The 21,914-nt window shown below is 37.1% G+C and overlaps 6 protein-coding genes across 9 annotated transcripts; 3 read left to right on the forward strand and 3 right to left on the reverse strand.

Moving 5' to 3' along the window:
* Positions 1-2: 2 nt before the first annotated feature.
* LOC143355573 (N-alpha-acetyltransferase 30) lies at positions 3-2,643 on the forward strand. Its single transcript, XM_076790501.1, has 3 exons — positions 3-818; positions 1,043-1,218; positions 1,480-2,643. The coding sequence occupies exons 1-3, from the start codon at positions 617-619 to the stop codon at positions 1,795-1,797; spliced, it is 696 nt and encodes a 231-aa protein (XP_076646616.1). The 5' UTR covers positions 3-616; the 3' UTR covers positions 1,798-2,643.
* A 455-nt stretch (positions 2,644-3,098) lies between these two features.
* LOC143355571 (prolactin-releasing peptide receptor) lies at positions 3,099-11,363 on the reverse strand. 2 transcript variants are annotated; one of them, XM_076790498.1, is made up of 3 exons: positions 9,465-11,363; positions 5,859-6,113; positions 3,099-3,233 (listed from the first exon to the last, which is right to left on the reverse strand). In XM_076790498.1, the coding sequence occupies exons 1-2, from the start codon at positions 10,413-10,415 to the stop codon at positions 5,892-5,894; spliced, it is 1,173 nt and encodes a 390-aa protein (XP_076646613.1). In that variant the 5' UTR covers positions 10,416-11,363; the 3' UTR covers positions 3,099-3,233; positions 5,859-5,891. The 2 variants fall into 2 exon arrangements, with proteins under 2 accessions (XP_076646613.1, XP_076646614.1); XM_076790499.1 differs by lacking the exon at positions 3,099-3,233 and adding an exon at positions 3,323-3,421.
* A 714-nt stretch (positions 11,364-12,077) lies between these two features.
* On the reverse strand, positions 12,078-16,881 carry Atg101 (autophagy-related protein 101). 2 transcript variants are annotated; one of them, XM_076790860.1, is made up of 3 exons: positions 16,440-16,878; positions 16,102-16,197; positions 12,078-15,686 (listed from the first exon to the last, which is right to left on the reverse strand). In XM_076790860.1, the coding sequence occupies exon 3, from the start codon at positions 15,676-15,678 to the stop codon at positions 15,022-15,024; it is 657 nt and encodes a 218-aa protein (XP_076646975.1). In that variant the 5' UTR covers positions 15,679-15,686; positions 16,102-16,197; positions 16,440-16,878; the 3' UTR covers positions 12,078-15,021. The 2 variants fall into 2 exon arrangements, with proteins under 2 accessions (XP_076646975.1, XP_076646976.1); XM_076790861.1 differs by lacking the exon at positions 16,102-16,197 and having other exon boundaries at positions 16,440-16,881.
* A 195-nt stretch (positions 16,882-17,076) lies between these two features.
* Positions 17,077-17,965, forward strand: LOC143355753 (uncharacterized). The gene is made up of 2 exons (XM_076790862.1): positions 17,077-17,419; positions 17,545-17,965. Exons 1-2 carry the CDS (start codon positions 17,323-17,325, stop codon positions 17,934-17,936), a joined length of 489 nt encoding a protein of 162 aa, XP_076646977.1. The 5' UTR covers positions 17,077-17,322; the 3' UTR covers positions 17,937-17,965.
* Positions 17,966-18,059: 94 nt separating this feature from the next.
* Positions 18,060-19,672, reverse strand: LOC143355750 (epimerase family protein SDR39U1). 2 transcript variants are annotated; one of them, XM_076790856.1, is made up of 6 exons: positions 19,475-19,672; positions 19,284-19,390; positions 18,936-19,209; positions 18,589-18,854; positions 18,406-18,519; positions 18,060-18,338 (listed from the first exon to the last, which is right to left on the reverse strand). In XM_076790856.1, exons 1-6 carry the CDS (start codon positions 19,497-19,499, stop codon positions 18,225-18,227), a joined length of 900 nt encoding a protein of 299 aa, XP_076646971.1. In that variant the 5' UTR covers positions 19,500-19,672; the 3' UTR covers positions 18,060-18,224. The 2 variants fall into 2 exon arrangements, with proteins under 2 accessions (XP_076646971.1, XP_076646973.1); XM_076790858.1 differs by lacking the exon at positions 19,475-19,672 and having other exon boundaries at positions 19,279-19,390.
* Positions 19,673-19,745: 73 nt separating this feature from the next.
* On the forward strand, positions 19,746-21,832 carry Med10 (mediator complex subunit 10). The gene is made up of 3 exons (XM_076790863.1): positions 19,746-19,945; positions 20,747-20,830; positions 20,919-21,832. Exons 1-3 carry the CDS (start codon positions 19,824-19,826, stop codon positions 21,106-21,108), a joined length of 396 nt encoding a protein of 131 aa, XP_076646978.1. The 5' UTR covers positions 19,746-19,823; the 3' UTR covers positions 21,109-21,832.
* Positions 21,833-21,914: the final 82 nt, after the last annotated feature.

Here is a 21,914-nt window from a genome sequence, read left to right on the forward strand (position 1 = left end):
AATTTTTAATTCGTAAAACATAATGTTGAAAGAAATAGCAAATCTATTACTATTTATTTTGAAACGCCTGCCATTGGTAATTTAGTAATAACACGTCTTGTTAGGAAGTGTTCGTGTTGTGTTAAGAAAGCAAAATGTTTATGATTTTCGAAGGATATTCCAGGATATTTCCACTTTGTAATAGTAATAACAGAGAAGATGTCCTCTCTGATAATAATATATTGAGTAAACCTACGTATGTTAAATTTTTTTGGAGGATCTGCGGCGACATCTATGGCAACACAACTAAGCTACTAGCCTATTAGATCGACCGTTTTTACCACTATACATTGCGCATTTTCATATGTCGTGAAAGATACATACGTATTTGGTAAAGTACAGTTGGTCTTGTGGAATCATTGTTTATGCTTCGCTGGTAGCTGTTATCACAGAAAATTCAATATGGTGCCCGTTGTTGAACGGTTTATGTCGGATATCCGGATTTTAAAGTAGAAATAGTATCAATAGGTGAATCAGTTTACCGTAATTATGAAAATTCGATTGAAGAGTGTGTGCCGTAACATACTACCTTAAGAAGTGGAATTCGGGAAACGGAAATCTAGAAAAATTGAGAAAAATGGAAAGCGTACAGTTGAACAACGTTACAGATACTAGCGAATCGGAGGCTGAACCAATTAACATCGAAGAAGAATCGGAAAATTCTGTAACGGATATCATGAATTTAGATATTAAGTCTCGATTGAGTTTAGCAACTAGCGATACGTACGAAGAACCACGTACAAATGGAATGGCTCGGCAAGGTCATTTCAACGAGCACGGTATGACAAATTCGTATCTAAATGTTGTTGTCTTCACAGGAGACATTTATACAACATGATTAAATCGACTGTGTAATCATTATTGAATGTTAAGCAACTAGGTCGAAAGTAATTGCGTTACAAAATTTCTGGAGTTTGTGTAGTTACATGATCGATATTTAATTATTGATACAATACAAATCGTATTCCTACCAATTGATTTATATTTTATTTTTGTTACATAGACGAAGCAAAAACATTGTCCCCAGAAACTGATGACAGTAACATCCAATACGTTAGTTATACGAGCGAACTACAGATGCCGGACATTATGCACTTGATACAAAAAGATCTGAGCGAACCTTACTCTATTTACACATATAGATACTTCATCCATAATTGGCCAAAATTATGTTTTCTGGTACGTATACCTGCATGTATGTTAAAGATGTTTGATAAATATTAGTAACTTTCAACTCAGGATCAAAGACACATCATTCCACTTCGCATTTCCATTTATTCGTGATCGTATGTGTAAAACGTAAAACCAAAAAACCGACATTTCAGACGCGACAATAAAATGCATCAAGAAAGTGTAAGAACTTTCAGCCAGTTTTCGTTGGATGCCTTTGTCTTGCAGGTATAGAATTTACAGAAAAATTCTTGCTTTTTGTTCGTCAAGGCGATGGATGGTGACAAGTGCATCGGTGCCATTGTCTGCAAGCTGGATATCCACAGGAAGGTGATAAAACGTGGATACATTGCAATGTTAGCGGTCGATGTGAAATATCGAAAACGAAAAGTCGGATCGAATCTGGTAAGGAGGGCGATACAAGCAATGATGGAAGACAATGCGGACGAGGTAGTTTTGGAAACGGAGATCACTAACAGTCCGGCGCTACGTTTATACGAGAATCTAGGCTTTGTACGTGACAAACGATTATTTCGGTATTACTTAAACGGTGTGGATGCTCTACGATTAAAATTGTGGATCAGATGAAATTCGTCTGTATATTTCTGTCAATAAACGTTTCAATAATTTTTACGTTGATCAAAGGAACACACAGAGATGGGAGAGAGAAGAACAAAGATCATTTGTATTTTGGAACGTCACGAAATACGCAACGTTAATGCCAGAGAGATTATGGATTGTATGCGCACAATATATTTGCGTTAGAGCCGATCTAGAGAATAAATTTAATTAATCAAATTTTCCTCCACGCTTCACATTGTTGATAAAATGAACGTGATCGTTAACCGCTTCGTTGAAATATGATCATTGATTTTGTTTGTCGCGGGTAATGGTTACGGATCTATTCAAGACTACTCCCTTTGGCATTAACCTACCGCTCGTAGCTGGATAATGCGAGACTAGGCGACGACAGCAAAGAAAATAGACGAATCGACAGATGTGCGCGTACACTATGCGAACGATCCGAACGTGAACTCAGTTTCAGGAAACTGATTAAAATTCTACGCGTAAATAAACGGAATATCAAGGGACGTTTGTTGCATCGGATACTACATATCTCAAGATCATTCAATCACGATGACAATAGTATGAGTATCCGATACAGAAAGTATATAGAGCCGTTCACATGTTGCGCGTTTGTACACACACCCGGGCACCCGGATGGAAATGAACACGAGGAAAAGAGTTATTGTTTGCCAAATGAAAATATTTCGAAGAGAGTACGTCGCACACGATTAACTCCAGGGCCGTATTCATTGCTGTTTACATATTGTATTTACCTTTGTATAAAAGAAACGCGAACCTCGGTCCGTGATGTAACTATTAAAATGTGTAAAAATGTTAATAAAAATACAGAAATGTTTTTAGACTCGACCATTTTTTCTCTTTTCGCGGCGAACGTGTGTTGCGCGAGAAACGCGGGCAAGGAAAAGGAGAGAATCCGAATCGGTAATTCTTTCGACTCCCTCTTGGAACTGAACTAATTATGGTTTATTTCTGCTCCCTCTGCTCCAGCCAGTATCCCATTCTCTCTTCCCTTTGGCCCATTTGTCTCCCGGCGAGAGTCTCGTTCTTCGCGAGGTAGACTCGGATTACCGCAATCGTTTGCCAGGATAATGAGCAGTACTTGTAGAATTGAAATCGGAGCCGGCCAGAAGGGGAGAAGCGGTCGCCATCGAGGATCCTCCTGCGTGGTTGTTATTACACGTACACGGTATCGATTTTTCCAGCGATTTTCATATCGTACTTTTTTCCCCCGTAGAACAGAGAATTTTGTTTCTTCGTGGAAGCGGCAAAAGAAGTGGAGGCATTGCCGATCGATCGATGTCGTTTGGATCGTTGATGAATTGTACCAATCGCAGCAGGTATTACTCGATTATTTCTGACCGAGTGGTTGCGATGTTCCCCAATAAAAGAGCTGTTAACACAACGGCCTCGCTTTTTTCTGATAAACACAGTCGTTTCTGTAACACGTCAGATAGGAAATACCATCAACGTCTGTACATACATAGTTATCAAATAAAGACAGTAAAAAAAAAACTGATGTTCCTACCGTATAATAGAATCGTTTTTCTTGAGTTGCAATTTTTTAAATGGACAAATGCGTGAACATTTTCTCGATAACGCATATGTACAACAACGGTTGCCTTATCTAGAAATAAATCATTTCCAACTGGTAGCGAGTTCTGTCGGTATCAGAATCGAGTGAAACAACGCCGAAACGGCTGAAAGGTGGACGCAGTTTCAGGGCGGGATCACGGAACTAAAGGCACAAAGGTAAAGTACGAACGACGATAAAGAACGATAGCGGATAGCGTACGATAGTGCATGATAATGGACATGGAACGGTGTCGGTGAAAGCAGCTCGGCAACCCAACAATAATGTAGATACGTGCATGTATTACACGTGCACGTGTAACGCGATGAAACGGACGAAGGAAGAGCGTGCACGATATGGAGAACAATCGATCACGACGCGCTTAACAACAATAAGATTTTATTTCGATCCTTTGTCTTTGGAACAATTGTTATTCTATTCACTTAGTAGAGCGCTACTTGAGGTTGTCTTAATGGCGTCATGCATGTCGGATATCGTAATTCTTGTTGTTCAAACAAATATAAACTGTGGGGAGTGCTAAAACTAACTGTTTCTAGAAACTCGTTCATTTTGGCATCTGTTCGCCCTAGTATATACGGAAATACATATGTTTAAAGATCTAGAGATCTGAAATAAGGATTATCCCCTACACAGAATAATTTGAAAATTTTCGTAAATCCGCAAGCTCAGAAACCATTAGAATTGTAAAGCAAAAAGCCCTTTCTAAGGGAAAAAATTACTTCCCAAATTTCAACCATTTCATGGTATGCCCATAAAGGACATTCTCGCGAACTTATTGTGATCATCATAATTATGCGAAATGTGAACGTGGAAATACGTCCATAGGACGTCCGTTTTACGTCCAGTTTACGTCCACACGTCCTACGCTCGTTGCGGATGTCATTGGGACGTTCGTGGGATCTGAATTTCGGACGTCCATGGGATCTAAATTTTGTATGTCCAGGGACGTCCGAAATTCAAGTCCCACGGACTTCCTCAGGACTTAAATTATTATCTAGCTATATAACTCGTAACGATTGCAAGTAATACGACAATTACAGAAAATTAAATTATATCTTCCTTCAACTTAAAAAAAAAATTGTAAGCTTAAAATTTAGAATCACGACTAAAAATTAAGTTAAAATGATGTATTGTGTAATTGATGTTATGTATAATATGTACTAAATTGTATTGTTGTATAGCAGAAATAAATTTCTCATGAGACTTCGAATGCTTGATAAAAGATAAAGAGAGAAAACGTTATTTAAAATCTGTAGCTCAATCACGGACCGAAACAGAATTAATTAAGCAAGAATTGCGAAGTTGGGATTCATCATAGCGGATGCTTCTTCAATTTCTGGGTATTTGAGAGAGTCCAACAAAGTTCGGCTCACTCGAATTGGCATATTTAGCTTTTTCACGCAACGTGAAACTACATAAATATTTTTTTTCCCAGCGAGAGTCTTAGTGTTGGCAATTTTTATTTGCTCTCGGATCTCGATCTTCGGAGACTCGGTTTCGACGTGTGATTCAACGTGTTCCTTCACAGTTTATGCGCACTCGTTCATAAGCCGCCCAGCTTTCAAAATGTTTATCGGAAAGGTTTATTACCTGGATGACATGTTACGCTTGAAACTAAAGTGGATCCGCAATTTGTTAGCGGCGACGCAATCTCTGTGTTGCCAATACCTTTCATCGAAACCCCACCGACCGACAGCTAACAGATAACGTAATCGGTTTCGAGAAGCGACACCCTTACGGTTTACTCGAATCGATAAGAACAAGCTTTCAACGGAAAAATGGACCGCAGATATAGCCCCGATTTTCATTACTCTTCTGGTCAATTTGCCGGCATGCGCACGGAAAATAAACGAAACTGAAACTGTAGAAGCGAGGAAGTAAATGGAAGTAAATGGAGGAGAAGAATCACAAATTGAAGGGTGGATCGAGTGAAATGTATAGCTCGCAGGGCATGATTAACCCTTTGCCTTATAATATCGGATCAGACGTGCTGCGAACAATTAAAATTGAATTTAACATTTGAATGGCGGAACAATTTTACAACTATAGAGTTGTAAAAATAGAGTACTTTTTAAACATATATTTCGAGGTACATCGCGTAGAACTGTTAGGCTGTCTGTTACGTCTAATGCCATAGCTACACAGTTAATTGAATCGAATCGAATTCTTAAATAACTCGATTTTGATAGCCTGGGCCAAAATAGACCCAGGCTCCGCTGTCGAAGAGTCGATAAATGCTTCTTGTGTAAACCTACCATTCCCCAAGGTGACTACAATCGCCCGTAGGAATTTTGCATTTCTGAATAACTCTGATTAAATTTATTATTAAAATTTTGTATTCATTGGAGATAACGTGGATAACAATTGAATAATTCGTACGAAGGTAAAAGTAGCTCACAGATGCGATGCCCCGTTCGCGGGAAACTGTTCCACAACGAGAAGGTCAAAGAGGAAAAAAGTATCCGCTTACCACGATACGGTATTGCCTAGATTCAGCGTAGCGTCACAGAGTTTCTTCTCCGAGCTCTGTGGACGCGTTGGTGATGGTTGCCTCGAAAACAATTAATTCGCAACCCTCCTGATTGGGTGCTCGGCTCTGAGTTTGACTCGGGAGCAACGATTCCTGGAGGGTGTTGTTGCCGTTGCATGCTTTGTCGATTCCAAATCCCTCGACACTTTTTGGAGCTTGATGTTCGATCATTGTTCTCGAAAAGAACGGAAGTACCTTGAAAATAATGCAGAAAGACGAAAGATGAAGCCCGCCAGTGTATTTAACAACGATATCCGATCGTTCAACGTCTACGCCCCTGCGAAATACACAGGCTCACGAAAGTATTCGAACGCCCTTTAAAACGATCTGACTTTTTTTGAGCAATCAGAAGTTTATCGAATGACGTGCAAAAAAGATGTTGAAAAATTGCAATTGCTAGGAATTATAAGAGAAAATAGAATGGCACTTTTTACAACTTTATTTACGATCCAACTAACTAACATAGATCTACAAAACGCATATTTTAAATTTTCATTACAGAGTCAAATAAGAAAATTGTAAAAAGTGCCATTTTTATTTTCTCATGTAATTCTTACCAATTGCAATTTTTTCAGAATCTTTTTTGCACATCATTTGGAAAAGTAGTTCTTCTAATTGATCAAAAAAAGTCAGGCCGTTTGGTCTAATTTAACCCATTTGCATCATAAGGAAATATGAAAAGGAAGCCTTTATCACCAAACTTTTTTTTTATTATATTTAAGTACAAAAATGACTACAAGTAGAAGAACTCCATATTTCAGCATTATAAGAAAATAGTGTACCAGGAAAATTGAGCGCATATATACGCTCCGGTGATAGTAACCAGGAAAATTGAGCGTATATATACGCAAATGATGCAAATGGGTTAAAAAAAAGTTATACTGTTTGAAATGGCGTTCGAATGCCTTCGTGAGCCTGTTACATAGTCCTTGTATATATACAAGCGTATTTCCGTGTCCCGGATTTATTTATGCGTCAACTGTCACGTCGGCCACATGTGGGTGACACAGTTCTTCGCCGTGTTTAAAAGCAATGTTTATCGAAATTATTTGCGTAAAATGAATTCCATTACGACTTGTAGAATGTCGTAAGGTCAAAGGAGCCATCGTCGACGAACGTTAACTCCGGCTCTGATCTAATTAATTACAGTCAAACCTGTTTTTGTGCGGTCCTTTTCTATGCGATTTGTTTTGTGCGATTTTTTTATGCGGTATACGAATGCCAACGGTGTTGGCATTATAACACCCTTGTAATGTTCTCATCACAAGAAGATGCGCGTTATGGACTACGACGAGTAGTATTGTATTACAGTAAGGAGCATAACTGAACCAATAACCACAACTGTTGTGTAAATCATTATTTATTGCTAGGAATATAGAAGAATAACAAAAAATAAATATTATAATTATTTTTATCATAGTTAAAAGTAACTAAATAAATTTTTTTCAATAACTAATGTCTCCTCGTTTAGCAATGACGAACAAAATAGATTGACTCGGTTTTGCATCGGTCCGTAGAAGAAATGTGTACGTGGAATGTTCTAGTAGTATGTTTACATCTAGCACTTTGGTATATATGTTTACAAAATATTCTACATCTTAATACTCAGTTCTTCGCAATCAGTCGAACGGAAAAGCACGCAAGTAAAGTAAGAATAAATATGAAATCAATTGCTCCAAATTGTTTAAAAAAAGTAATTTCTCTTTTGAATAACGGTTTGTCAACGCGTAAGACGGCGAAAAATTGCAGTGTTAGTCAATCGACAGTGCAGAGAATAAGAAAAAAATACTGTAAAGCTATATTATTAAATGTTGGAGGAAGACCAAAGAAATTATCACCGCAGGATGAACGAAGGATTATACGGTTTGTCTCATCTGGTGAAGCTTCAAGTGCCAATATGGCTGCAAAATTATTAAAAGAAGATACGAATATACAAATAAGCCAGTGGACAGCACGAAGAACCCTCAAACGAGGTGAGATTAGATGCATTAAGAAAAAAAAGAAGCCAATGTTATCGAAAAGAATATGAAACTTCGTTTGGAATTTGCTGAAAAATATCGCAACTGGACAACTACTGACTGAGAACGGGTTATTTGGTCCGACGAGAGCAAAAGAATAGAATTTGTTCAGTTGGCATGTCTTGGTGCTGGATTCGTAAAAACGAAAGACTTAAACCACGACATGTGAAACAAACGTTAAAGCATGGAGGGGGATCTCTAATGTTCTGGGGGTGTCTAACAGCATTTGGTGTTGGATCACTGCACCGAATTAATGGCATCATGAATCAATACATGTACAAGGATATTTTACCAGATCATATTATAGACGCTGTTGAAAATATGCCTTTTGAAGAAAAAAATGTAATTTTCATGCATGTACTAAATGCACTAAATACAGTACTAAAAAATTTTCTGTTCTGGATTGGCCTGCACAGAGCCCCGACCTTAACCCCATAGAGAATCTATGGGGTTTACTAAAAAGACGGCTTCGGGATTCATATGACTCCCAACCAACTTCAATCACAGTTTTGTATAATAGAATTCAAGTACAGTGGGGAAAAATATCTCCGGATTATTGTAAAAAATTAGTAGAAAGTATGCCAAAGCGAATCAGTGCAGTTTTACAAGCAAAAGGGCTGTGGACGAAATATTAAAAATAAATAATATATTAAATATTATAGGATATTCCACGTACACATTTCTTCTACGGACCGGTGCAAAACCGAGTCAATCTATTTTTTTTGTCATTGCTAAACGAGGAGACATTAATTATTGAACAAAATTTCTTCAGATACTTCTAACTATGATAAAAATAATTATAATGTTTATTTTTTGTTATTCTTCTATATTCCTAGCAATAATAATTTACACAAAAGCTGTGGTTATTGGTTCAGTTATGCTCCTTACTGTATGTGCATTTTGAAAATTTCTCCATGTTGAAAATGAGAAATTAAATTTTTTTTAAACGCTTCCATGTGTAATTTAATTATTTATTTTGTTTGGAAAGCACTTCCTCGCTATTTCGTAAATCTTTGACATATTTTCTAAGTGAGACTTTTTTTTAATATGTTGTGAAAAATTATTTGTTATAGCTATTTATGAAGTTTCTGAATATTTTTTTGTGCGGTTTCTTTTATGCAGTTATAAAACAGGTTTGACTGTACATTACATCTTTTTAGTGATGTCAGTCAACGTGCTATCAGACAAGACAGTTGTAAGCAAATTTTCTGGAGATTGTCTCATCGAGCATAAGAGAAACACCGCGAGTAGAGTTCAGACAATGGTAGCGTGCCCTGAAAGACTTTTCTCCCTGTGGACGCGCAACGATACGAATTTCGTTGTAGAAAATGTTCTCCGAAACTGTGTACATGTGCGTGTGTGGTGTATGTACATCGTTCGAAAGCTTGTTGTTCGTTCGATCCCTTTGACGGTTTATGTACGGCACGGAAAAAGAAAAGCGGATCAAAGAAAATGTCGATGGAACGAGCGAAAGATTGTGCCGAAGTCGAAAGGGTGCAGCTGGTGTGATCCGACGATAAGTTCGTACTTGCTTGAACTCTTTGCGAAAGTTATCGTTGAGCCAAGCGTAAAGGAACGGGTTGTAGCAGGTGCTGCTCATGGCGAGACAGTGGGTCATGAAGAAGCAGAGTCTGTAGTAGGTCCAGGCGTTGGTCGGCGGATAAAAGTCGTCGACGATGTTGACAGTGTTGAGCGGCAGCCAGGAGATACCGAAAATCGTGACCATGGCAATCAGCATCCGGTTCGTCCGTTTCTTTCTCTCCTTGTCGGCTTCCTCCCTCTTGTTCGACTTGGTACCGGGTTTCGTTTTGGCTCGATCCTTCAGCTTGAACGAGACTCGCGTGTAGCAAAAAGCGATCACGAAGAAGGGCACTGCGAACTGGAGCAACGAGGTGACGAAGCTGAAAATCTTCCGAAACCGTTCGCTCGGCCAACGCTCCTCGCAATAGGCCTGCGATTCGTCCAGGCGCATGTAGATCCCGTAGGGCAGAGTGACCAGCAGAGCTACCATCCAAATGCCGAAGATCACGGCCAAGCAGATCTCGACTTTCATGCGGGGGTGAAACGGATGTATGATCACCATGAACCTGTCGACCGCGATGCTCGTCAGGGTCAGCGTGCTCGTGTACACGCTGACACCTTGGGCGTACGGGACCAAGTGGCAGAGAGTTTTGCCGAATATCCAGCCGCCGAGGAACGTGTACAGAGGTGTGAACGGTACCGCGAGCACGCAAAGCAACACGTCGCTCAGCGCCAAATTCGTGATGAACAGGTTCGTCACGGTCTGCATCTGACGATTCCGTATCACCACGTAACACACCAGCACGTTGCCGAACACGCCCAACATGAAGATGACCCCGTAAAATATATAGAAGACGATCTGCACCATAGTGTTAGAGATCACGTCGTTCTCGCCGTTCGAATGGCTCGTGTTGCCGGTCCAATTTCCCTCCTCGTGTTCACTCGCCATCGCGTTCATCGTCCTTCGTTCAGCGCCTTTGCTCCCTGTCTCTCTCGCGTGCTCAACCAGCGAGAACCACGAGCGAAAACGCGCGGGCAACTGCACGCGACAGCCGCACTCGACGAAGCTCGCGCATCCCACCGATACTATTCCCTTTTTTCGTAGAAACTAGTCGTTTCCGGCAATACGGTTCCGCCGAATCGAACGAGCTATCTTAAAAATAGGAAAATCTGCTGTGTCTCGAGGCTAACCAGTTGAAAACAGTCTCCGAAAATAGCACCAATCTGCGTGCTCGCGACCCGTCCGACTGCCTCTTTTTTCCATCGGGAGCGCGTCAACTCTAGCCGCCGGATCTCAACAGATCCATCCTCCGGTCCGCGCGCGTCATCCCGTTCGGAAAAATACACGCGCACAGAGCGCGCGATCACTATAGTTGATTTCGAGCCACCTGTTGCCCGATCCCGTCGGCGTTCGTTATCTCCTTGGCTCATGTAGGAGAAGAACCAGGTACGACGATACCAGTCATCTTAGGGGTCACGATTGATACGATCGTCGGCCGAGGATACATTTCCGGAAACATTAAAAGAGATCACTGAAATTATTGTTTCTTTTGCTTTGAGTTCGATCGGAGAAGAAGAGAGAGAAAAGATAAAAAGAAGAGACGTGCGAGCAATAAAATGTAGAAACGGAAAGGAAATGTGCGCACGGTGTTGCGGTGTCCACGAAACGAAACGGATCCGCCGCCGGGCTTTTCCATCGACGACTGAGAATGGAAAATCGCTGGCGAAATGAATCGGTCGAGCCGCCGTTCCTTCGCGCAGGCGTTCGCATTACACCATCTCTCTATGATACTTTTCGCTTGGCTTCCCTGTACCTGGCAGCTTTCTTCTCGAAACCATATACTCCCCTCGGCGATTTTATGTACTATATAGCCACCCGCTACCGGCACCGGCACCGGCGCACAGTGGGCGAAAACGCGATTTCGGCGCTCGAAAATGGAAAATTTTTGTTTGTTTTTAAATAAATGAGTGATGGGAACATTCCAAAGGAAGCAAATCCGAGAAAACAATTTTTTATCCCCCTGCCACGACCCACAGGAGGCCGGCAAAGTTCGAGGAAAAAATTAAGAACGTGAAATTGTCACCTTTCACATGATTTTTTCAATATTCAAGTGCAATTTAAAAGAAAACTATTAGAAATAGCTGAGTTGGGTTCAGACAGTACGAAAGCTTACATCTTCTAGGATTTAAAACGATGTTAAAACAAGTAATTGTTATTACATTTTGAAAATTATAGTTCTTTCAAGAGAGCACAAGTTTTTCGCCGGAATTTCAACTATAAACATGCACATCTCAGCTGGAACTGATAAACTATGATTAGCTGACCAAACAATGCAAAAAAAATTCATTTACGACAACTTGCAACAAATCTACCAGAAATTACAGATTTACTTCAGGAATATTAATGCAGAAGAACAGGTATATTAATTCCACTTATTCTGTAATTTGTTTAAAACCTGTGTAATTAATAAACACCGTGTAAATTCAAATTGATTTTTGTTGCAATTTGAAGCTCGATGTTAATGGTTTAGAAGTTATTATTTTAGAGTACCAAAATGGCATTTTCGCCCACTGTGCGGCGTGATTTCCGTCGTCAGCACTGTTCAGGAAGAAATCAGACTTGTAAAATACAGTAATTTATTAAATCGTTTATCTTTCTGGTTCTCATGATAAATCATCGAGTGTAAAGCATTTCCATTACCTTATGGTACAGCTAAGCAACACTTTTGTCGCTACTCTATCTAGATGTATACATAATACCTTGTCACCTACGCGTGTCCGTTACCGACTATTTTTGTTTTTTCTTATTCGTGTACCTGCCTTTATGTATGCGTATTTGAACATATGTACAGTTAGTTGAATCGAAACTTAAATTACATACATCTCCTTCCATTCGCCGTGTTATCATATTTATTCATTTATCCTACAATCGGTTTCGTAAAATTGTTCATTGCACCTGTGTGTACGTCCAGTCATTCACGTTCTTTCGCCCCCTCCCCCCCTAAAATTTCCCGTTTACCCCACCGCACACTTTTTCCCTCCAGCACGCATTGCTTCTCTTATTCTATAGTTCCAATTCCATTCTATGCACTTGTAGCATTTTGCGCCGACGTGGACGAATAAATATTTACGCGCGCATATTCCCGATATATCTCGTGGGACGCGTGCACGAGTACCGAGCTGTTTAACAAAATTCGAGAAACGCGCGTCAACGGAAGCGTCTCGTTACTTCCGGATCACCAATTAATTGGAGCGTTCGCAGAAATTTCAATAGTACACACCGCACAGCATACAGTATACAGTATACAGTACACGTTACGATACGCCAAAAATATTGGAACACAATCGAGGCGACGCTCGACGCGCATGGGTATACATATCGCTGCACACAGTAGCATTCGGAAAATCGATGCCCATATAAAAATATCAAACTCGTGCAGAAAGACGCGTCTGTTTCTTTGAATTCGATCAGCATCTCGCGTTTCATCATTATCCCACGGCCAGATGCACGGGTGCATCCAGATACACGATCAACATCGCCGTTTGCACTCCTATTATAACGACGGCAATGCTCGGGACGTTTTTGTCTCGAACGGAATTGTGCTTCTCTTGTGATTCGCAATAACGCACCGACCTCGTATTTTCAAAGTAGGGTATACATACAATTGCGTGCGGGCCCGGGATCAATTTATTGGCGTGTGAATCGCTTTGCCTTGGGAGCTTACGCGTTTACAATCATCCGCGGTTCGATTCGAAGCGACGCGAAGCGAACGTTACCGACCAATTTAGAGGCGTACGAACGAACAATTAGACAGACTGCTGAGAAAACGTTATAGTAAACGCAAACACACGAACGAAAACACGTTTCGTTTCGAATTTCGATAATTATTCTAGTCTGATGAAAAGGAAAAAGCAGGTCTCGAAGTAGAAATTTCTTTCGTGATGATCGAAATTTTTCAAATGTTCCTTTTCTATATTTACAACACTACCGCATACCACGTGTCAAACTTGTTCAAAAATCTCTTGCCGCGTTAACAAATCTTTCCTCTTCGAGTTCTATTTCTTTCTTTCTTTCTTTCTCTCTCTCTCTCTCTCTCTCTCTCTCTCTCTCTCTCTCTCTCTCTCTCTCGATTCGTTTACTCTCGTACTTTCATTCGCTACGTAGTTCGCAAAGTCACTAAGGTATGCGTCGAATTAATGAACAAACAGCGTCGCCGCTTTCACTCAATACAAGTTATTATACAGTTTATTTACTATATTCTAACGGTTTTCTTTTCTATTGTAAAAATTTGATACGAAGGCATGAAACTTTCGAAAACTCCATGTACACTACTACGAATGTGTTCGTGCGAGTAATTCGTAATGTTTTGAATGCCACGATTTCAAATTTCTCGCAACATTGTCCCGAAACCATACATTGTCGTTTGCCATTGTTACTCGATTGCTTACTCCATTGTTTAACGCGTGAAATATTGTAATATTTAATAATTAAGTTCAATACGAAACGATGTATTACGATTTAACGATGGAAAACTCTTCTCTTCTCTTTGCTTTATTTATATTTATTAATCGCAAACGATACGCGTGTTCCAAATTTGTAATTATCGACTGTTCGTAATCTACAACAGCCATTTAATTACTGGACTATCTACGAAGTGGATAACATTCTTGTTTAAATTTTTTCTTCCGACCGATATGTCACAATCCCGATAAAACGCAATGCCTTTCTTACATGTATATGCAGATTCTAGTTTCATTTTCAAGGACCAACAATATCTGGTGTAACGCAGTAATCGTTCAAACATAATATAGTGTAACAAATAAAATTTCGTCCACCAAAATAAATTTATAGCTGGTCGAATTTTTCTTTTCAAAACGAACAGCATACATACATTGCTATATGTACATACAAATAACACTCTTTTATAATTGGAACGAAACTTTTCGAGAAGTAAGAAGGACAACCATCTCTGAGATTACGTTACGTTGATAACGTAGAAACACGAAATTTATAGTTAATTCTTGCGCTCCTAGGACCAATAAAAATACGAAAAAGTTTGAATTCCCAAAGCAATAGAAAAACATTCACTATTTAATCGATTAGTAGAAGCTAACTTAACAAATCGCCTACGCAGAGCAAAACGAATCTAGAAAGGCGTAATTGTCGAATACACGAACTTTTCAGATCCAAGCAATCGTAATTATTTCAAGTATTATTCTGTAAGTTCTCTTTTTGACGTGTATTGCCAGTATAGAACTGACACGGACATACGTCGAAAATGGCGTAATTAAAACATGCACGAGAACTATGCGACTCTCTGTGCTTCTAATTTACTAATAACTAATTTCTAATCTCCAATCTTCGGCTAATAATCGTGGCAGAATTAGAGAAACGAATACGAGTCGGTTTTATGCGAAAACGTAAAACGAATCGATTTGATTCGGCGAGAAAAAACTAAAATTCTTCAGTTAATTAAACACTGACTGTTAATCTTCTTTATTTAAAATATTATGATTCGCGTTGTAGACGCATTGCGCTAATGAGTCTTCGCAAACTGTTACAACTAAATAGATAATGTCTCTTTGATCAATTTTTTCATTGTATTACCCATTGTTGTACTCGACGGACTAGACGTTGTGAAGGATAATTTAAACAGATAAGGTTGTATGTCTGGATATGATGTATCGAAGATCAGATCCAATTCAGCTTGATTCGGCATTTTAGGAAGATAGTCGTGTCGGTTCATTACTTCTGTTATGTAAAGAATCTTGTCAGTTAACAGATCACCAACTTTTTCCCTGCATATTTGCCTTTCATGTTCTGTTGCTAATTTTATAAGTTCCAAACGTACAGTCCACACTTCCCACGGTATGCATTCCGGTTGAAACGGCCAACGATTTTTCTTCTTTTGAAAGAATTCCAGGGATATTTGGCCAGAACCTGGGCTATCGGTGGAACGTAAAGCTTCTGAAAACCCTGATATTTCACGTTTCAATGTTTGATCCAGATGTACCGAGGAACAACAAACATAAGTAAAATCAATAAAGTCACAGTCGACATCTTGGTATCCTACTGTGCCAACTGAATAGCTGCCTTCTTGTTTGTACTTAAATTTCCCAAGACTTCGATGGAAAAGAACACTGTGAAAGATACTTGCTACTGCTTCGTCCACTTGTCTGCCCTCCATGCTTAATTCGAACAATTGAGTTCTGGCATTCATGGTGATTCCTATACAACAAGATTTAAACATTATGTTAATAAGAAACCATGAGAGAATTGTTAGGTAGAAATTTTCAAAAACAAAGTAAGAAATCTAATGTATGTCATAAGTAACATTCAAGCTTTTCGCAATCATATAAATTAGAATGATCTATTCAATAAAAACATCAATTCGTAAGAAAAAATACATTTTAAATGAAAGGCACAGTTACAAACTGATGTCTAAGTGAAAATTATTGTTTCTATAATGTATAATGGCATTTTTTATCATAATATAGAACATAGTAAATGTAATATTCGAATCACATTTATTATAATTCGGTACGACAACAAGCAGAAATTATATACGGCTTTAATATACCAAACGTAAGCAACAGATAGAAATGAAAATAAGAAAAATGTAATTATGTCGATCAATTCTAACCTCGTAAAAGTAGTAGATACGATGATTATCACTGGAGACCCGTTGCGATACTGAACGATATTTGGTCATCTTTTAGTTGTAGAAAATAGTCCAGTACTTCGAAAATACAATTAAATGATCGATGAGTAACGTCATAGAAGTATAACTTGTTAGACTCTTTAAAAACTTCGGAAGCAGAATATTCGACATGTATACATTTATATCGAAATTATATGAACATTTATGAGTACGATTTCTCACTTCTTCGAACACTTTATTCGTATTTTTATGTACGGCAATTAAAGAAATGTTAAATCTTTGAGAAATAAGCGTTGCTCAGATTTTTTAGGGCAACTTACTTCTCTGTTAGTTTCTCTCGCTTTGACAAACGTATTTCAATTTTCTCGCTTCTCGTGGAAAATACTCCAAAAAAGGTGAATTTGTAGTCGCCCGATGATTATCATCGATAGCGTATCCACGAATCTGATTAATTCTTCCATTAAGAATTTCTTTAGACCATCTTTCCCTTGAATACCTACAGTATCATTTCCACCACTGTTTCAACGCCGCTGCCACTGCCACCACTCTACAGACGGGCTCTTTTACCGTTCAAACTCATTCGTCATCGTAGCAATTTCTGCTTTCATATTTCTCACGAAACACATTTCACTTTATCCTAACCCTTTACGAAGAAATTTACGCACACGAGACGCTCGACGCGCAAAAATATTTCATCAGTCTCAACTTGTATACTCTATAGAAAATGTTCGTCTGTAAACAATAACAGCTGTTCTTATAGCACGCGCCATGTTGCAACTGTATGTTCGATTCCTTGTTGATGTATACATATGTACATATGTCTTGCATGTGCGTTTATACTCTTAGTATTTTCCGTTTTGTGTACATACTTACAATTAGATGTACATAATCTTAATACGTGTATACATACACTAATTTCCCGTTGCCCATTATTTTCTTGTTTTTATTTCTTTCGGATTCGTTTTACTGGTGACAAGATGAACACGTGTATAATTTTAATCTTTTCCGTATCGTTCTATGAAAAGAGCTATGACCATTCGCGTTTATTTTTACTTCGAGATAACGATATCCTGCGAGTAACAATTGAGAAACAGTTTCAAAGTTCCTCTTGCCGCGAAATCATCGAAATTCATTTTATTTTTGTGACATGTAACTTTCTAATTACAACTCAAGTATAAACGTAAAAAATTTGAACGTTGCAACATGATTATATCTACAAAACCTCGAATCATAAGTTTAAATGAACGAAAAATTCATGTTTCTCGCAAACCAGGATTTATCGTATTATCGTTGTTCAGTCGTAAGTTATAATTAAACATGAGCATAAGAAAATTTCAATTCAATATTTTTTCTAGTGTACCCGATTATCTGTAAACTATGTATGCATATAGAGATTTGAAAATGCTGTTTGCTCCTTATTTTTAGTGTCAGCAGTTATTTTCATTGAGATGTGTTTGCCTCTAACAAAAAACTTGTTTTATCGGATTATCTTATTTTTGGGACAGATAATGTTCTGTTTGGATGTATTTGGAGAATGTCAAGATTTGTTATTAGATAAGGATAAGAATAATGCTGTTATTAAAAAGTACACTTGGATAGACAAATTATGTTTGAATACAAGACGGAGCTTATGCATTGTGATGAAACTTAGCGATGTCCAATATGTTGGAATTTCCATTGAAATGGGTCTTTTTATACTTTGTAAGAATGGGAAAACAATTTCATTGAGCATGCAGGGTTTTACATGGAAAGAACTTCAGAGTCTTAGAAAAAAAATAAATTATTTTTTGTACAACCCTGTAAGTCGGGTTATTTAAGAAATTATATTGAAATTTTATCAATTCTTGGACAAAACAAAATGTTGTTAGTAACGTAACATAACCTGTATGCAGAAAAAGGTAGAGGTTTTCTCGGTACATATTTTCATACACAAGTTAGAATTATGTCTATGATTTCTTTTAATCACTTAAAATGTTCATATGCTGCTTGTATGTGTGAACACATTTGGAAGTATGTAATTATATTTTATAAATATATATATATATACAACTATTCAATCTCAACTGTAGTAAACTAACTTAAGTATCTATTCACTTCGAAATAAGTTATTTATTTTTACCAAGTATTTCTGCACATGCAGATTTTATATCTGGATACTGATATCGAAATCCTAACTCTTTGACACGTTTTGGTACAACTTTTTGCCCCTCCAGCATAATCTGAAAAGGAGCTGGTATAATTTTCAGAAGCAATATTGAATAATTTCATAGGTTCTCTATTACTGACTTTTGCGCGTTCTTTGTTTAATAGGATGTTCAAAACAATGCTTGGAACAGGAAAAATTGCAGGTCTCCACATTGTTGATGCAAATACCTTTGTGAATTCTTTGTTTGTCACAATCTGTCAACAATATTCTTAAAGTAAGCTGATTTGCATAAGTTTGATTTCACTTAGGTTTAAGTTAATCACCTGTGGAGCAACTCCATTCAATATACCATGTATATTCTCATTCTCGAGTGAAAGGATAAACATATTCACTAAATCTGTTACGTGTATCCAAGGCATACATTGATTTCCATTACCGATTGGACCACCCAAACCAAGACAAAATGGTAGATAGATCTGTTTAATCATACCACCATCTCTTCCTAATACAACACCAGATCTAATTGTAACTTGTCTAATTGTACTATCTGCTGGAAATTGTGCGGCTGCTTCCCATTTATGGCAAAGGTCTAACACACGAGATGACTACATAAAACTAATATAATCAATAGAATATTTTAGGTGAATTAGGCGTAATGTACAGAATTTACCCGATAAAAAGTCATACTTTTCACACTTGTTTTCTTCTGTATATTCAATATTGTCATCAGGTTTATAGTAAGCTACTCCAGAAATGGTTACAAACACATTGGCTTTAGTATTTAATATCGCGTTAGCCAAAGATTTTGTTGTCTGTACACGGCTGTTTACAACATTTTGCTTAAACCCTTCTGACCATCGTTGCATAGGATCAAGTACATTTTGACCCGCAACATTGATTACAGCTGACGTATTTTCAGGTAAACCATAAGATTCTACGTCATGCTATGGATTTTATATATTATGTATTGGTACTATTAATCATTCGATGTACAATTACATCGCACACTTTACCTTACCCATGACATTCGATTAGGACCAGGCATTCGAGAAACAGATGTACATTTAACACCTTTTCGAGATAGTGAATTTATTATATGGGTTCCAACGAAACCTGTACCACCACCTGAGGCAATTATATAATCGTATTGTATCTGTGACATAACCTAATAATTCATAAGATTTTCATAGTATTTAAAAACAAACTTGCCTACAACTACGTGATTCAGAGCCATATTATTAACAAAATTAGAATACTGTATAGCTCTGAAGATTATTATCCAAGTTCATTCGTTAGCATGAGGTTAAAGAAACTTTTATCATCGGTATCTAACAACATACTGGCAGTATGATACTGCTTGGAATTACATTCCCATGTGATTGGTTTTTTGCATGGCGCAAGTGTGCACATATATGCATTACCCCTTCTACAATACTCTCTACACTCCCGGTAACATAGGTGTGCACAGGTGTGTAGGTGTACAGTGTACTGTGTGTGTGTACACGAATACAAAGAGGAAGTACAGTGCTGTAGCGTTGCGCATCATGAATGATAAAACATGGCGTCTGCACTAGAAAATTTGGAAACACAATTGGAGTTATTTATCGAAAATGTAAGGCAGATACGTATTATAGTGAGCGATTTTCAGCCTCAAGGACAAAATGTATTAAATCAGAAAATGTACGTATTAAATATTATTACTTTTAATTATTACATGTGTATAAAAGACATTGCTGATACAGCGTCAAACTGCTTTTTTTAGAATGACATTTGTCGTGTATGCACTTTGAATATAAATACTTCCTTTATTCCATATATTATATATTTAACTTTTATTTTTACACCAAATTACGGTATACATAACCTTCCTAACACGTTTTTTAATTAACTTTATTAAAAATATATAACACTAACTTTAATTTATTTTTGAATGATTCAAAGTATAGTATATTGCATTAAGAGTTTGTTTATTACATTTTAATAACATAGTTAAAATTAAACGTTAAATATAACAGCGGTTTCTTTTATCGTGCTATGCAGGCTTCATTTTGTTCTGAATTGTTTCTGTAATAAGAATTGTTGAATACTATTTTGCTAAATAACAATTACTTAGCTGAAACTTGTTTTGGTGCTTGTATTTTGTTGAGCAATCATTTTTGGTGTTACACTAACCATATCTACTTCGCAATAGATAATGTTTTAATTTTGTTGCATTTCAACTTCTCTTCAAATCCAGTGCCTGTTTAAACAAACAATTACAAGTACAGCCATCTATTTATCCAGTCAGATACAAGAAAAAAATATTTTTCTTAATAACCAATAATTTCAAAGTTTTTAGAAACGTATATTGTAATATAAGACAGAGGGAGGAATTCATAACATGTAATTTTTTTCATTCTATTGAATTTACATAGACTAAACAAATTAGATAATATAATCAAATAAAAATAATATCTTATTGTCATATTATTTTTTTTCTAGTCAACTTTTAGTAAACGGCTTACAAGAAATAGATAAACTTAAATCTCAAGTTCAAGATGTTCATGTACCATTGGAAGTTTTCGAGTAAGTATATACAGTTAGATCAATTGAATTAGAAATCCTATAAGCAAGTATTAAAATTAAAAATCTAATTGTTTGTATTTAATTTCAGTTACATAGATCAGGGCAGAAACCCGCAACTATACACAAAAGATTGCATAGAAAAAGCATTAACTAAAAATGAACAAGTGAAAGGAAAAATTGATGCTTATAGGAAATTTAAGGCAAACATGTTAGTAGAATTGACCAGAGTATTTCCACACGAATTGGCAAAGTATAGAGCAATACGTGGTGACGAATAAACAAATAAAAGGAATTATATAAAATAATGCTGCGTGTATTTTTGTTCCATTAACTTCTCCATCAATCAATGATGGTATATTGTATCAAAACAACTGTTAAACAAGTAATTGCAGTCGGTTTATACTGTTCAAGTTTGTACTGTTGCGCTAAGCTGTCATAAACACTATCTGTAGAAGAATGTATTACAAGATAAGTGAATATGATTCATAAGATAGTCAGTATTACATACTTTATATACATAGAGAATGCACAATAGATCAATATTATGCTGCTAAATTATAGGCTGAAGAACAATTTAAACGACATACAGATTGATGAACAACTATTTATATTAGTTTTCTATGTATCTCACAATAGAAGCATTCCGATTAATTTTGAATACAGTTTTTACAAAAACTGTTCTTACTTTACTGTTACGTTTGATTAACTAATCGAATTTCCGTGTCGACTAGTAATATGATATAAGAAATATCGAAAAAGTGTAAATAATTAAAAATAAGTACTGAACATTAATGTTTTAATTTTTGTTCTACCTAATACTAGTACTGGAAGAGGGATCACGATATCCCAATTCAGGTTTTTTATTTTAGAATTACTAAAACGATAAAGGTACGTTTGTTGGGAATTATTAAATAAGCTTATGTATTCGTGCGCATCATACAATAAATGTCGCGTTGAATTTTACTAAATAAAAACGAGTCGCTTGATCTTTTGGTACTTTCAGCGTTGATTAGTAAATGATTTCGAAGGCATTGTCCTTTTCGTTATTGTATGTACAAAGATCCTTCCAAATTTGATTCACGAC

Source organism: Halictus rubicundus, chromosome 7 (genome assembly GCF_050948215.1).
Source record: "Halictus rubicundus isolate RS-2024b chromosome 7, iyHalRubi1_principal, whole genome shotgun sequence".
NCBI lineage: Eukaryota > Metazoa > Arthropoda > Insecta > Hymenoptera > Halictidae > Halictus > Halictus rubicundus.